Source organism: Xiphias gladius, chromosome 23 (genome assembly GCF_016859285.1).
Source record: "Xiphias gladius isolate SHS-SW01 ecotype Sanya breed wild chromosome 23, ASM1685928v1, whole genome shotgun sequence".
Taxonomy (NCBI): Eukaryota; Metazoa; Chordata; class Actinopteri; order Istiophoriformes; family Xiphiidae; genus Xiphias; species Xiphias gladius.
The window spans coordinates 23,184,997-23,201,345 of record NC_053422.1 but is presented as its reverse complement, the minus strand read 5'-3'; the positions used below and the strand labels follow the sequence as shown (position 1 = coordinate 23,201,345).

Sequence of the window (16,349 nt, the reverse complement as noted above, 5' to 3'; positions counted from 1 at the left end):
TAAATCGTAAATGATTTACCTTTAAGGTGTCAAACGTTTGCTCCCTTCAGTGGAAAGTTAACTGCAAAAATGTTTATACTAGTTTTGATATGCAGATTTACAAAGTGAAATATAAGCAAAGTATAGTACCTAAATATTACACAACTGTCTCTAGACCTAAAGGACAACACGTTTGATTGGGGGATTTGTTTCTGAAGAATTTAAAGTCAGTTTCAGCACAGCACATTATTTCAACCCCTACTCAAAACAACGACTACTGTAATTCAGCTGGCAGAGTGAATCCATCACTTTGAATGAGAGGCCAGCATTAAAAGTTTAAGTAGCTGGTCCATGAAAACCACACACTGTAAAAGTAATTAATAATATTATAACCATGGATTTTAATGCCATCCCCACTACAGGAAATGGATCCCCAGAGCGAGAAGCCCTGTGGAGACAGTTACCATGCCAACGGACAGTCAGACGGTGAAGTGTGGTCGGAACCACTGATGGAACCTGCAGAACCTCGCAGGCCAAGACTGTCGTTTAGTGACACGTAAGTATACATACCGTATATACCATACACACCAATATGTACACTTCTTTACACTGTTAAGACTTTACAACTGCATTTTGACATTGATACGTCAATACCACATCAGTACTGTTAATAACCACTTTAGTTGTGGTGAAAGTTTACAGTGTTTGTTTATGCCTGATCTCCCTATAACATCTGTTCACCAACATGCTTTATACCAATGTTTTTTTCCTAAACATCATTGTCGTTCACAAGACTTAGCAGTCTGTACGTATTCCCTGGATTCTTGTGTTATTCCCCCATTTCCTTTGTTAGGAGACAGCAAGTGTTTCCCTGTCATGGAAATGTGCATTGTTTACTCCACTGAAAAAATGGGGTGTATCTTGTTTTTTCATCAAAAGATACACTTTATTTATGTCTTCCCTCTCGTCTGATATAGGTAAATACATTCTTGTGAGACAGAGCGGGGAGTTCCCAGAGTTGTCTTTACTCAAAATTAGTATAATTACTGTGAACTCAGTTTCTACATTGTATTTTTACAGTGATGCCCAGCATGCCGAATTTTTACAGATGTGCTGCTTTATGGCCTGGCTAAATGTTGGTCTTCCAATGTGAACACTGAGTGAAAGGCTCAATAGCTCTAGTGCTAGCAATACCAGTGGAATGAGAGAGTGGCTGCTAATTATCTCCACCATGACCCAATCCAAAATCCAGTCGACCCCGACAATCCCTAATAGAGAGAGAACACCGACACTGGCAGCTGCATGATGATCCACCAATTATCGAGTGGCCACAGTCAGAAAGAATAACAATACATGTCATTTTCCCCTGAACTTTACCAGTCACACTTGTCTGCCACCAGACCTCTGCAGCTAATCCAAAATGCTGCTGCACGTCTGGTGTTCAACCTCGCCAGCTTCTTCCACACCACTCCTGTTCTCAATTCACTACACTGGCACCCTGCTGCAGCTCGATCCAGTTCAAGGCTCTGGTACTGGCCTGCAGGGCAATGAAGGGAACTGATCATTCCAACCTCAGAGACTCTGAACTGGCTTTTAGTTGTATTTTTATGTGGGGTTCCAGCTCTTGTTCCTATCCAGTTTGAATGCATTTATTGTGAATTGCTCTGGACGAGAGCTTCTTCCAAATGAATGTATTGTATTGTAACACTCTCCATCTCAGGACCTTTTTTTTTTTCCTGTTACAATAATGACACACCGCATGATCGGAGCTGATAGAGAGTCTGTCCAGTTTCACTGAGGTATTAGATGTATGGCCAGACCTGAGATTCGTTGCTATAGAAAGTAGACATTATTCAACCTGATTACACTTTAAAAATTTGGAGTCAGCACTACTTGGATGTCTTGGGTACTGGGAACCAATGGACCCTTGAGACCACTAATCCACTCTTATCGTGTCCCTTTATTTGCCTTAACATTACGTGTTATTTTGATATAGTTCATCTAATTTTAGGGATGTATTTGTGTTTTAAAACAATACAGTAATAGGCAAACGCTATATTGTAGGCGATGGAAATAGCTGCAACTACCTCACCACTGGTCTGTTGAAACCTGGAAAGATGATGAATATTGTTACTTATTTGTCCCAAAGGGTTTCTGCATTATTCATGAGACAACATGTTTTGTTGTTATACTAAGGTTACACTAAGCCCGAGGTATGTGTACCTAAATGGTCTACTGTATATAACATACTGCAAGCTGCTTGTAATCAGTGATTATGTAAATCAATAAAATGCAGGGGGTTTGTAAAACAACGCGTTGGTGCAATCATGCTATGTTATGTTCTTTTTTCACTGTGCTGCTTCCACAGAGTCCACAGTGCAGACTACTACATGCAGGAAGCCAAGAGACTGAAGCACAAAGCTGATGCTTTGGTAAGTATTAGTGCAATCACTGTAAGACACAGGTTACTATGCTTGTAACCCTCCCTGTATGCTTGAGTGTGTACAGGGAGGCAAAGAGAAGACAGATGGTCAGATACACACAGAAAATACACAATGTTAACTTCTATAGTCTAGACTTTAATTATGTGTGTACTTGTTCAGATGTGTGTGTTTTTGTTTGCGTGCGTGCACATTGAGTCTCCGTAGAATGAAATTCTGTTTCATATCAAGGACTGTACTGTATAATTTCTGTTATTTATTGCACTATTTTTCTCTACGGGAACATTGCATTCAAGGACTGATGATATCTGCAAGATTATACAATATCAAAAGAATTATCTGATTCCCCCCAAACAATGAAATGAGATTTATTTAACTTGTTATTTATCTTATGTTTACGCGTTGTTTCCTCAGATTTATCTGGGGAATTGCATCTTAGCGGGATATTATTCAAAGAGAAGACTGTGCATCTGCCACAATGCTGTTAAGATATTCGTTATTCCATCTCTGTCTTATTCATGTCTTCTGTCTCTCTGTCTATCCTCTGTTACATTTCTTTTAATTTCACCTTTCTCTCTTTCGCTCTGTATCTGTCTTTTGTTTTCCTTTCGTCTTCACTATTTGTAGATGGACAAATTTGGTAAAGCAGTGAACTACGCAGACGGTGCCCTCTCCTTCATAGAGTGTGGAAATGCTATGGAGCGAGATCCACTAGAGGCCAAATCACCTTATACCATGTACTCAGAGACTGTGGAGCTAATCAGGTAGGAATAAACAGACAGAAAAGTGACAGATTGACATTATCAAGTGAAATGAATGGGGAGGAGTTAGTGAACGCTTTATTTTATGAGTCCCCAGATTTCTAATAATTTCCTACAAAGGAAGTTGTATGTAACTAATATTATTTCTTATAAATGATCCTGCGAAAGGTTATGTAGTTTGGTGCCAAGTAAAGGAAAAAGTGAAATTCACTTGGTATACGCTACTTTCAGTTAAATCCAGTAAATTGGTAGCATCAGAGAAAGCCATGCAAGTTTTAGATAAAGTCACTAAACTTTACATAACTAGTATGGCACTCAGTAGAGCGCAGACCTCCGCCAAGGCCAATTTCAAACAATACACCCCTGATTTTAGAGAAAAAAATTCAAATCCATTGTAAATGATCCGGATCTGCCCCAAAATGTAATGGGTTCTTTCCCTGGCCCATGTTCTATTCCTCAGTCATGTTTGGTGAAAATTGGTTCAGTAGTTTTTACATAATCCAGCTGAAAAACAAATCTAAATAGAAAATATAACCTCCTTTGGTGGGGGTAATGACACATTTAAAGATTCACTTTAAACTATGTACACCGTAACTATAACAATACCGTACACCCATATTAGAATGCTGTACACATCTGCACAAAAATGTGCAAAAATTGAACATAATTTTAAAAGCAGTCACAACAGCTACACTCAGTTGGTTTTTGGAGCAAAAACTGCAGATGATCGCGAGCATGTGTGCATCCTGGTCTATGTTACAGTAAAGAACTATAACCACCACTTCTTATTGAAATATACTGTATGGTACATGTACCATATGTGAACTTTCCTCTTGCTTGCTCTCTCTTTCCCTCCCCTTCTCCCTCCCTCCATCTCTCTCTCTCTGTTTCTCAACCAAACCGGTCGAGGCAGACGGCCGCCCACCATGAGCCTGGTTCTGTTCAAGGTTTCTACCTGTTAAAAGGGAGTTTTTCCTTGCCGCTGTCGCCAAGTGCTTGCTCATGGGGAAATGTTGGGTCTCTGTAAATATAACTATAAAGAGTCCGGTCTAGACCCGCTCTATATGAAAAGTGCCCTGAGATAACCTCTGTTATAATTTGGCTCTATATAAATAAAACTGAATTGAATTGTAGAAATCAACTGAACTCGGCTATCTGTCATAGGGGCTTTGGTTGACAGGATGAGGAGTAGAACATCAACATCAAGTCCCTGTGAAACACTCACAGAATTACGTGTGTACGCCATAGAAAAACTCCGTTAGATCACAAAAGGAAAAAATAATAGCCTAATAGACCACTTATTTTGAAAGTCCTAAAATGAACCAAAGTGAAAGCCATATCCTTCTGCTTACATTACCTTCTGCATATACTCCACACAAATATACCCCAGCAAACAAAATAATAACAAAAAAACTCTCAAAGTTTTCCATCATGTACGGCTGCTTTTTATAATGCCTGATATGGGCTTTGCAGCGATCTCAGCAACCCGCACTTCCAGCACCGGTGAACAGCGTAAACCATCTTTTTCAAAGCAACTTGTTCTTAGTCGGTGCACAGTTGAACAAGCAGAAAATTCAAATGTGTAAAAATTGTAAAAATGCGTGTCTCTATATAGCTGTAAATTATAGTCAAGCATTAAATTCAACAAAAGTGGAGAGTAAGGTTAAATGGTAGCTTAAATTCATTTCTGTCATTAAGATTTTAGCAGTTACTCAAGGAAAATTCTCTGGAAATCAATAACTGCTTATACATGCTACCGAACTATGTAACTGTTATCTACTGTGTTTACTATATCAGAGTACGTACTGTATTTATACTGTATATGCTATACTATTATATTCTTTCCTAAACCCCCAAATAAATGAGTCTCTATTTCTCTATAATTGCTACAAAATTGTTTCAGGATTCATATTAGAAAAAATTACACCTATGTTATCGGCCCAACCTTACTGACCTGTTGTAGTTTTAGCCTAATAGCTTAAATTATATTCTGCTGTTGAATGTGGTCACTTCGCTGCCCACAGTAAATGACAAATCAGTACTTGCGATTTTGAATAAAAACAAAACCCTAATTAGAATGAAGCCAAAGATATATTCAGAAACGGCTGGACTCTACATTTTTTTTGACTTTATTGTCTAAAGCCTCACAGGCGGAAGGGTTGATAATGAGCATAGTTTGACTAGTGTTTTAACAGGATCTCTGCTGCTTTTAGAGGTGCCAGTGTGTGAAGTCGCAAAGTGCAACTTAAAAAGAGCAAACTGAGAATAACAAATGACTGCCACCTCTGAAAGCAGACAGGTTGACAGCAGGGTAGTGTAGTGGGAGAGAGTCTTTTAACTGAAGGACTATGGATCAAGCTCTGCTTGTCTGCACTCATCCATCCTGCTGAAGTGTCCTTGAGCAAGACACTGAATCATTACCACCTGCAGGGCTGCTGATATGTGACTCTCACCTCTGACCTCCCTGTGGTGAAAAGACAAGAATTTTTCCTACAGACATCAATAAAGGATAAAGGTTTAGCTTCTCTCCCCCGATTCACCTGTCACTCCTGAATTTCATTTTGACCGATTAACCACCTTGCTAAGCAATCGGAGAGGGTGAGATAGGTCACTGAGGGCAGGGGGCCACAGCTGACCCCCAAAGCTTTTTTTTTTCAAACATATTTTTTTTAGCAATTTGGTTCATAAACAAATGGCAATGAATCAGTTGTTGCTCAATTTGACAATTATAAAGTTGGAGGAGGTATTATACAGGTATCTGCTTGACATTCACTGAATACATAAAAAAGAAAGAAAACAGAACAATAGTATACAAAAGTGAAAAAGAGAGCAAGAGAGAGAGAGAGATTAAGAAAAAAAGAAGGGGGAGGATGCAACAAGGAGTCAAGATAATCCCACCTTGTCAATCAATCTAACACACCCAGATGGCCTGTACATGTTGGTTCACTCAGAAGCCGCAAAGGTGTGGAATGTGAACTTTCTCATGTGATGTCAAGTTGCAAGATACCTAACGAGTGGCTGCCTGATTCTGTCGAACTGAGACAGTTTATTTCTCAAAGCAAATCTCAAAATGTGAGGTGTTAATTAAGTCATCTAGCCACGTCTTAGTGGTTGGGACAGTAATTTTCTTGCTATGTGTAATAATTTTTTTTTTTTTTTTTTTTTTTTTGCTGTGTTGAGGGAATAGGAAAGAAAGCGTTTCTGAGATGCAGTTAAGATGTCCCCACAGAGTTCTTTGAAATACCTAATAAATAACCAAAGGGGAAATTTATCATTCCACAGGGTCACATAAGGCTAACTTGTAGCTTGCCTTGCCTGAGGGCACGTCAGCAGCATTGATACTGTGTGTGAACGAGCTTAAGGAATTAATTAATTACTGCCCTGTCACTGTTTTATATTCTCAATGTTCCTGAAAGAGCAGCCCGTTGAATTATTTTAACCTTGATTTTCTAATTAAAATGAACCTTGAGTATACAGTTCTGGTTAAAATGATTGGCACCCCTGAATTTTAAGTAGGTAATTTAGAATATCTTCGGAAAAAAAATGCAAATTAACCAATTTTGTATAATAAAAGTATTTGAATAAAATGTCCAAGTTTACTGAACAAAAGAAAAAAAAACAAAAAAAAAACTTAGTAGTGAATAGTGAAATAATACAGAAACAAACTGTACTCCAGACACAGTTATTGGCATCCTTCACTAATATTTGGTTGTAGAACCTTTGGCAACAATGACAGCCTCTAAATGTTTCTTGTAGCCATCTGGAAGCTTCTTGCACCTGTCTGCTGGTAGTTTCTGCCACTCTTCCAATGCTGTGTGTTCAAGCTAAGTTTGCAGGAGTCCTATTTGAAATGGCAGATTTCAGCTCTCTCCAAAGGTTTTCAGTGGGATTTAGGACAGGACTTAATGCTGGCCAGTTTAAAAGAGCCCATCTTATCCCTTTCAACCATTCTTTTGTGCTGCTGGATGTGTGCTTTGCCTACCTTCGCCTCAAACCTAGTTTTCTGACACTGGGTAACACATTTTGCTCTAAATGCCTTGTTAATCTTCTGATTTCAGAAGATGTCTTGGGTGGTGTTTTTTCCACAATCTGCATCCACCTTTGCAGACTTCTCTCATTGAGTTTCTTCTTGGCTCCACATCCTGGAAGCCTCTTAACAGTTTTATGATTGTGAAACTTCTTGATAACATTACGAATTGTTGAAACAGGGATTTCATGATCTTTGGCGATTGCCTTGTATCCTTTGGAATTGTTATGTTGCTCTCAGACAGCTCTCTTGTCTTCACCATTGTGTAAAAGAAACTGGAAACAAGTGTACTAAACATATGTTGGACAGTGTATTAAATATTCTTATCATACGAAATAGGTCAATTTGCATTTATTTCTGAAGATATTCTAAATTCTCTACTTAAAATTCAGGGGTGCCAATCATTTCAACCAGGACTGTACATGCGTTTGCTATTATGAGAAAAATAAAGCGTGTTTACCTTTGACAGTAGATGAATAATGAGCATCTCTCCCAGGTATGCCATGAGGTTGAAGAACTTCACCAGCCATTCAGCTACTGTCGCTGAGAAGAAACTAGCTGTGTTATGGTATGATTTTCTTTTTATTTATGTATATGTGTGTGTGTGTGTGTCTGTGTGTGTGTGTGTGTCTGTGTACAAACTACAAAAAGTGTAGGGCCATAACCAGGATTTTAGAAATACTCTGGTCATGAGTCGCCCAACATAACTTATGCCCCCCTCTGAATATTTGGACCAGACACCAAAAAGATTGAAGAAATTTCTCTTACTAGTTTGGTGTTTTATATTTAATTATTCATTCAACTGTTAAATTATATTGGTGGCCTGGGGGTTTGGGAAGTTGACCATTTGGTTGCAATTTCCTGCTAAGGAGTTTTATTGCATATCGTACCCTCTCTCTTCCCTCTCATTTCCTGTCATCTCTCTTTTGTCAATATACAGTATATACTTTATTTAATATTATTTACGGTGGATTACTAAAGTATTCAGTCCTCTTCACTTTTTCTACATTTTCTTATTTTGCAGCCTTATGCTAAAATCGTTTAAATTCATTTTTTCCCTGATCAATTTACACTCAATCCCCTATAACGACAAAGCAACGAAATTTTTGCAGATTTATTAAAAAGGAAAAACTGAAATGTCACACTGACATAAGTAGTCAGACCCTATACTCAGTACTCAGCCTTTGGCAGTGATTACTGCCTTGGCTCTTCTAGGGTATAATGCAACAAGCTTTCCACACCTGGTTTTGCGGATTTTCTGCTGTTCTTTGCAGATCCTTTCAAACTGTGTCGGGTTGTATGGGGACCGTCAGTGGACAGCTATTTTCAGGTCTCCTTATTTGTTTGATTCGGTTCAAGGCAAGCACATTCAGAGAGTTGTCCCCAAGCCCCTCCTGCATTGGCTTGGCTGTGTGCTTAGAGTCATTGTCCCGTTGGAAGGTGAACCTTCGACCCAGTCTGAGGTTCTGAGCGTCCTGGACAAGATTTTCATTAGAGATATCTGTACTTTGCTCCGTTCAGCTTTCCCTCACCCCTGACCAGTCTGTCTCTGTCGCTGAAAAACATCCCCACAGCGTTGATGGTGCTACCACCTCCTTCACCGTTGGGATGGTAATGGGCAGGTGATGAGTGGTGACTGGTTTTGGTTTCCTCCAGACATGACGCTTAGACTTGAGTCCAAACAGTTCAATCTGGGTTTCATCAGACCAGAGAATCTTGTTTCTCACAGTTTGAGAGTTCTTTGGGTGCTTTTTAGCAAACTCTGAGCAGCTTTCTTGTGTCTTTCACTGAGGAGAGGCTCCCATCTGGCCATTCTGCCATAAGGGCCAGATTGGTGGAGTGCTGCAGTGATGGTTGCCCTTCTGGATGTTTCTCTCGTCTTCACACAGGATCTTTGGAGCTCAGTCAGAGTGACAATCGGGTTGGTCACCTCATTTACCAAGGCTTCTCTCCCTGATTGCTTAGTTTGGCCAGGCAGCCAGTTTTAGGAAGAGTCCTGCTTTTTCCAGACTCCTTCCATTGAAGAATTATGGAGACCACTCTGCTCTTGGGAACCTTCAATGCAGCAGAATTTTTTTTTTAGCCTTCCCCAGATCTGTGCCTTGACACAATCAATCTGTCTCTGAGCTCTGCAGGCAGTTCCTTCGACCTCATGGCTTGGTTTTTGCTCTGATATATATTGTCAGCGGTCAGAACTTTTATATAGACAGGTGTATGTCTTTCCAAATCATCTCCAACCAATTGAATTTACTACAGGTGGACTCCAATCAAGGTGTAGAAACATCTCAAAGAAGATCAAGAGAAATGGGAGGCACTCTCATAGCAAAGGGTCTGAATACTTGTGTCAATGTTATAGTTCAGTTTTTCCTTTTTAATAAATTTCTAAAAATTTCTAAAATTCTGTTTTTACTTTGTTATTACTGGGTATTGAGTCAGTAGCTTTACTACAGGACCTGAAACAATTAGAATATTTATCTACAGATTGGTTCGACATAAAGTTGGATGCTAAAAAACATCTTCCTAAAGCAAAGTGGTCCCTGACCTAGATTGGAGGTCCAGGGGATGTGTCAGAGACCAACATAAAGACAATGAGACGGCTGTCGGAGTCAGAAACTCCAAATTCATTTGGAAGCGATTTAGATTCTTAAGTCAAACAAGTGTTTTTTGCCGGTGGAGACAATCTGTACCACTTGCGAGTTTCATTCATATTGCAGAGAAAATTCTAACTATGAAAAAATTGGTGAATACGACAAATTCTCTTAAATCACCCATCTGTGCCACATGAAAACCAATCTGTATGTATGAGTGGTTTTTCAGGAGGCCACACAGTGATCCCAAAACATTATGGGGTGTTTTTTATAACTGTGTACTGTTCGAATTAATGAATTTACAATTCACAAGCAAAGATGTGGGTTTTTATATTTTCATTTAATGGTATTATACATTTCTCACATTCTTTACTTCACTGAAGTTAATCCATGAGGACGTGTGGGGCATGTTGCATTTTGTGTGTATGACACGAAAATAATATTGAGGATGGAGCTTTAAAGGGAATTTGTACAGAGGATTCATCTGCCCTCTAATGGTTTTGTTTCCATAGTAACCGCTGTCTGTCTCTGCTGTATCTGAGGATGTTCCATCTGAAGAAAGACCATGCTGTCAAGTACTCACGGTCACTCATGGAGTACTTCAAGGTAACACACACACGCACACACACACACACGGACATGGACTTTATTTCCTTCCTCTCTCTCATTTTCTCCCTCTGTGGTTGAAAAACACACAAAGCCAATTACAACCCTCAAATACATTTCATATTAATTTTCATGGTGCCTGTGCATTAATTTTGCATGACATTATTAAAATCCATTCTTTCTCTTTGATATTAATGTATTAATTAGCTCCATCAATCATCACAGTGGATTGTTAGGGTTTAATGTGCTTGTTTTGATTAATTATGTTTAGTTTAATTAATTACTGAGGATGTCATTATCACAGTGCCGCATTTGCATTGATGGGATTGGATTTCTGGGAAGCGACTGACTGGGGGTTTAGCTGTGTATGTGTGCATAGCCTGTGTACATACAGTATGTGTTGACAGAAAGAAAAAAATAACCAAAATGATCATGAGCAGTTCATTTTAAAAGAAGGGCACAAAAACAGTTTAACCAGCTCTCTAATATACATATCCACATGACACATTAAAGTGGATTTTAAATGCTTGTCACTAAATAACATTACATCCTAAAGAAGTTTCACATATGTGACATCTTGGTGGCTCAGTAGACTAAGGCTAACATCATATTAGCAATAATGTTTTAGCCATTTAGCTGATGCTTTTGTCTATAATAGTCATATCATTCATAAAATGAAGCATTTCAATCCAAAATAAATATATTTGTAGACAAAAACAAAAACACAGATACGAATAACATTGTATTTTAAAATGATAAGTTATTGAATGATATTTGAAAAATATCTTTAAGGTATTAATTACTTTCAAATGAGTAAATTGAGATTTTATGCCTTATTTTATTACCTAGCAGACAGTTTATTCTGAAATGGAAATGGAAAGACTGTCACGGTTCTCAGAAAAGAGACCCAAGAGCACCACTCAGGAGGCAGATGTAAAAGTAAAGAGTCTTTACAAGGATACAAAAATCGAAGCCAGCAAACAAAGTACAAAGAGTCAGGCTGAGGGAAAATCCAAAAACCACACAGGCAGGGTCAAAAGCATGATCAGGATCAACACAGGCAGGCAAAGAACAGAGCGCTGGAAAGCTAAGGCACATGGCACAAAGACAATCTGCCAGAAAGCAACCGGAAACGACCGGTAAATATACTAGGGAGCTAAGGAGGGGAAGAGGTGAACAGGTGAGTGGGGGAGGAGAAGCAGGTCAGGTGATTCTAATGCCTGGAAAAGCAGACAGGAGTGGCAGGGTTTGAAATGACGGCAGAATTACAACATGCATGCAAAACCAATTGGACTGATTGAATGAAAGGAGGCACGAGCAGACTTAAACTCAAAACCATTACAGCAGATTTTGTAACATCTATTCAGGGACTACAGATGAACACTAGTGTTTCGGCTAACTCAAGTGTTTTTACAACAATGTTTATTATTATACACTGACCCTGTTTAACCAATAAATAAATAGACACAGAGGTCAACATTTTGTGAAATACACTTAGTCATTTTATTGCTGAGAGTTAGAAAAAAAAAATTGATACCGCCCCCTCATCCGTCCATTAAATGTGAAGCTACAGCCAGCAGTCCATTAGCACAGCCTAGCATAAAAACTGGGAGCAGAGAGAAACAGGTAGCCTGACTCTGTCCGAAGGTAAAAAATTTGCACATAACCCCTTTAAAATCACAACTTTTTTGTGCAGATGAAACAAATGAGATGTATGAGATATAATGTGATAATCAGTAATTAGTGAGCTTCAGAGGTGGCTGGTAGATTTTGCTATATTTGGACAGAGCCAGGCTAGCTGTTTCCCCATTTCGAGTCTTTATGCTAGCAAGTTAACCATCTTTTTGTTAGCTTCAAATATATGAGAGAGAGATGGGAAAGTGGTATCCAACTTCTCATCGAACACTCGCAAATAATAATGATAAGCATATTTCCAAAAATGTCAAACCGTTTGAAATGTAAATTATGATATCTGGTGCATGTTATCGCTTCTCTTTCTCCAATCTCTAGTGTTTCTCTCCTGTATCTACTGAAGTAGATACTGTAGGCCATAAAAAACTTATTTTGATAAATTTGTCTTTTTGTGACACAGAATTCAGCCAAGAGTTCCCACCAAGCACCTTCTCCCTGGAGGACCAATGGGAAGTGAGTAAACACACACACACACACACACACACACACACACACACACACACACACACACAGTATCAGTCCCTTTCATTCACATAGATAATTCAGAATTTATAATTCACCAGAGCTCTGCTACAAAATACCATGCAGCTCCTGACAGCCACTTACTCAAACAAACCCCTCAGGAAGCAAATACAGGGATTGATTTGTCGTAGATGTGAGGAGGAGAGGACTGGAGGGGCTGCTGAGAACCGGGTGAGAAGGAGTGATGGAGGGAGTGATGATAGATGGAGGAGGAGAGGCGTCAAGGAGCTGTGGATGTGAAGCTAATGAGTTTGGACAGTTCTGACGCTGCACAACAGCAGGACTGGAGCTCAGAGCGTGTTTGTGCGGTTGTGTGTGTGTGTGCGTGTGTGTGTGTGTGTGTGTGTGTGTGTGTGTGTGTGTGTGTGTGTGTGTGTGTGCAGCACTGAATCAGGCACAAGTCGTTGGGTCAGCAAGGGTCAAGGCCAAATCCCAAACATTACATCACCGCCAGAGCAACACACCCAGCTGTGCAAGGCGGCAGGAGCAGTTTGTACTGCCATGAGTAATGACACTATACAGTGAATATCAGAGCTGCTACACAGACTCTCACATTCAACACTTTTTATTGCCTTCAGGCCATAAATGGTAACTCTTTTGTTTTATTTGCTATAGTTCCCTGCAAAGTCAAAAAGCCAAAACAGAAGACTGTAATTTTGTCTCATTAATATCCACAATTATTAATGTGTTTTACTATTTCAGGGGAAACACTACAGGTGAAAAAGCTAAAAAATTAAAGTAATCCATGACACTTCCCCAGCTGATAACTTAGATTAAGACAATTATTTTTTTGCAATACGAGGTTTTTTAAATTTTATGTTTAAATATGCAAATGAGCTAGTTTAATATGTGCTAATTTTCATAAATTTCAAAAACAGAAATCTTAACATTGGATAAAGCCAGGTTCAGGTCAACAGCCATAAAAAATCAGTTTTCAACATGTTTTTAGCGATAAAATGTATATAAATCAGGCTATGAATTATATATAAACAAACCCTTCTGTAAAAACCAGAATATAGATAGGAATAAAACTGGAAAGTCTGGCGTATGTAAGTGCTACTAAAGCGGAGATTTCTGGCTCAGAGGAGGAGAAAAAACTCCTTTTGAGAAAACGGTCTTTAAAGATATGTATTGTAATTGAAATCTACAGATGCAAATAGACAAAGTGTAGAAAAACAAATACCTAAATATTCATTTTTCTATGTTTTCTTTCCACTAATCTGAAAGAAGACATTATGGAAGCACAATAGCCCAAAATCTCAAAATTGACCAGTGCATGAAAAAACAACGTTTTTGCCTTCAGTGTCTCACCTTAAGGATCAAAACAATTGGTAGCCTCTGTCTCGTGTACCTGTGGTGTTTTTAGTTATAGCATTCTACAAAGTTCAAGCTGCACTATTCAATACATTTCTATTAACAATGTATCAAATGACTATAAGTAATGTAAAAAGTTTCTCTCATAGTGACGAACCCACAGAGAATTATTACCCAACTCTGCAGTTCCCCTCAGCTCCAAGGAGCATTTTAGTTTCTTTCAGCTCACTGTTTGGTGTTACAGGCCCACAGGTTTAATGTGGTGGTTCAGTCTTACTGATCTCATCAGCTTTTTCCAGCCACAGGTGATACTGCCCTGATAAACCCATTGTACACTGTCTGCCGAGCACCGAACCGCAGACAAAGTTAGCAACTAGCACAAAAAAGAGCTAAAAGGAGATTGAATCTTCATCTTTAATTCATCAGATCGCCACAAACATGGCTCACAAAGAATGATAATGGTTATGCTACTAGATACATTTACATGGAGTCTGATATTGTTATTTAGTCGGTTTAAAAGCCCACACAAAATAAAAATGCTCAATATAAACACCTCAATCAGAGTAAACAGGGACAAACCGATTGAAATTCAATCGGTTGCAGAGGGGTCATTTAAACCTTTTCATAAACCAATCAAAGGATAAATTGTACCATGTAAACCATTTAACCTGATTAGTTTCAGACTGCGATATTTCTGCACATGCCCTCCATCTTAATATAAATGCTTAGAGGTGTATGTTTCTCCACTTCCCAAAAATGGTGGCTTCCAAGCCGAATTGGTCCTCTGTGGAGAGTTTGTTTCTAATACAAGCTCTAAAAGAACTGAACATTATTGGACACCTAGACGGTAGCAAAATAAATGTTAACATGTTATCAAGCTGTTGCTTGAGCAACACAGTAACAGCAGCTGTGCTGAAAAGATGGTAGATCTCCATCTACAGTACCAAGCTACATCACAGATTTATAGATTTCAACCCATAGAGGACAATGCAGCTGCTCCCTTCCAGTTTTCCTCCTTCCAAAATCAAGTGTGGCCTTGCTTTAAAAAAACTGCCAAAACTAATGAAGATGGTCTTCACCAGACACATCTTTGATGCCAGTAAGTCTGTTTGGAAAATACGTAACTAAAGCACCTGGCTGACAGACTTTAGTGCAGACTTTCTTCTTTGTATGTACTCAAGTAACTCAAAAGCCCCTCCAGCCTACAGAACCTCCCTGTTTAGTTCCTGTAACGTTACCAGATCTCACTGCCTCTCTCTGTGTTCCAGGGTCAATGGGACTCCATCTCCCCTCTCGCTTAGCCCCTCCCCAGCCAGCAGTGGAGGAGGAGGAGGGCAGGAGGAGGAGGATCTGGAAGTGCCCCAGGCTCGTTCGGCAGTGTGGCTATTCCCCAACGAATTCACCACATGGCTGCCAGTCACGTTAACATCACCAACAACATCCTGCGGAGCTATGAACACTGGGAGACGGCCGACAGACTGGCCACTGATAGCCAAGGTAGGACTACAGACACATGATACGGATCAATGCTAAAAAATGGTAAAAATCTGCATGTGCTGTCATTTCAAAGTAGAAGTCCATGAGTTTATAGTTCTAAAATTTTGGAATCATCATTAGTGACAGATCTTATCACTAACGTTAGTTCATGCCATTTTCTTCCTGTATATAACACTGCTTGTACTAAACTGCTGTTTCTTCTTCTGCAATATATATAGTGTGTATTTCACTATATAGTGTATCTCAGGCATCTATAGCACTTTCAGGATGAATAGAAATTCATCTTGTTCTTCACAATAAAAGTAGTTTGACTTCCATTAATTAAATTACTGCTCAGCAAAAGGCAGGCCTGATTGTGGAAAGTGCTGTAAACCATCATAAGGTTTGATAATGTCCAGTTGTGAATAAATGCCTCACCTGACTTTCCTCTTGATGTCCACAGCACCCTCAGAAAAAACTTTGAAACTGTTATTTGTTTCATTTCAGCGCAAGCAGCAGCAGATACACTAAGCCTTGGTAACTGTGTCTCTCCCTCGCCCTCCTGTAGATTTCTTCCAGGAGCTGGACTCGGTGATGGAGCCGCTGAGTCAGCAGAGCAGCATGACTGAGCTGGTCCGATACATCAGGCAGGGACTGCACTGGCTCCGCATAGATGCTCACCTGCTGTAGAGACGGGACAGGAGACAGAATTTTTTTTTTTTTTTTTTTAAAGAAAGAAAGAAGGAAGGAAAAAAGGGGCCTGGGAGCTAGAACTGGGATTACAAGTGAGATGAGACTCAGGACGATGCTTCCGTTCCCACTGGGATCTTTCAGATGACCCAACACCGCCCACGTTAACTTAATTGCATAGACTGGCTGGATTAATTGGGCTGAAATTCACCTGCAGTTTGGACTAAACAGTAACTAAATTTGGGAATTTCAA

At 39.4% G+C, this 16,349-nt stretch overlaps 2 protein-coding genes across 2 annotated transcripts in view; both read left to right on the top strand.

The window, feature by feature from the left end:
• Nucleotides 1-539, top strand: part of LOC120785812 (AF4/FMR2 family member 2-like) — a 134,314-nt gene extending 133,775 nt beyond the window's left edge. The window contains exon 19 of the mRNA XM_040120771.1: nucleotides 402-539. Coding sequence (XP_039976705.1) covers nucleotides 402-539 — 138 coding nt within the window. The remainder of the gene's footprint in view (nucleotides 1-401) is intronic.
• A 793-nt stretch (nucleotides 540-1,332) lies between these two features.
• On the top strand, nucleotides 1,333-16,104 carry LOC120785750 (AF4/FMR2 family member 2-like). Its single transcript, XM_040120628.1, has 8 exons — nucleotides 1,333-1,523; nucleotides 2,348-2,411; nucleotides 3,048-3,184; nucleotides 7,705-7,776; nucleotides 10,309-10,402; nucleotides 12,495-12,547; nucleotides 15,199-15,427; nucleotides 15,975-16,104. Exons 1-8 carry the CDS (start codon nucleotides 1,333-1,335, stop codon nucleotides 15,999-16,001), a joined length of 867 nt encoding a protein of 288 aa, XP_039976562.1. The 3' UTR covers nucleotides 16,002-16,104.
• Nucleotides 16,105-16,349: the final 245 nt, after the last annotated feature.

Bases quoted from the DNA above. Each gene is read 5' to 3' on its own strand.
- LOC120785750 (XM_040120628.1), top strand. From the start codon at position 1,333: ATGTCATTTTCCCCTGAACTTTACCAGTCACACTTGTCTGCCACCAGA. The intron at 1,524-2,347 runs GCAATGAAGGGA...CTGCTTCCACAG, and splicing joins CTCTGGTACTGGCCTGCAGG to AGTCCACAGTGCAGACTACT. The intron at 7,777-10,308 runs GTATGATTTTCT...TTGTTTCCATAG, and splicing joins AAGAAACTAGCTGTGTTATG to TAACCGCTGTCTGTCTCTGC.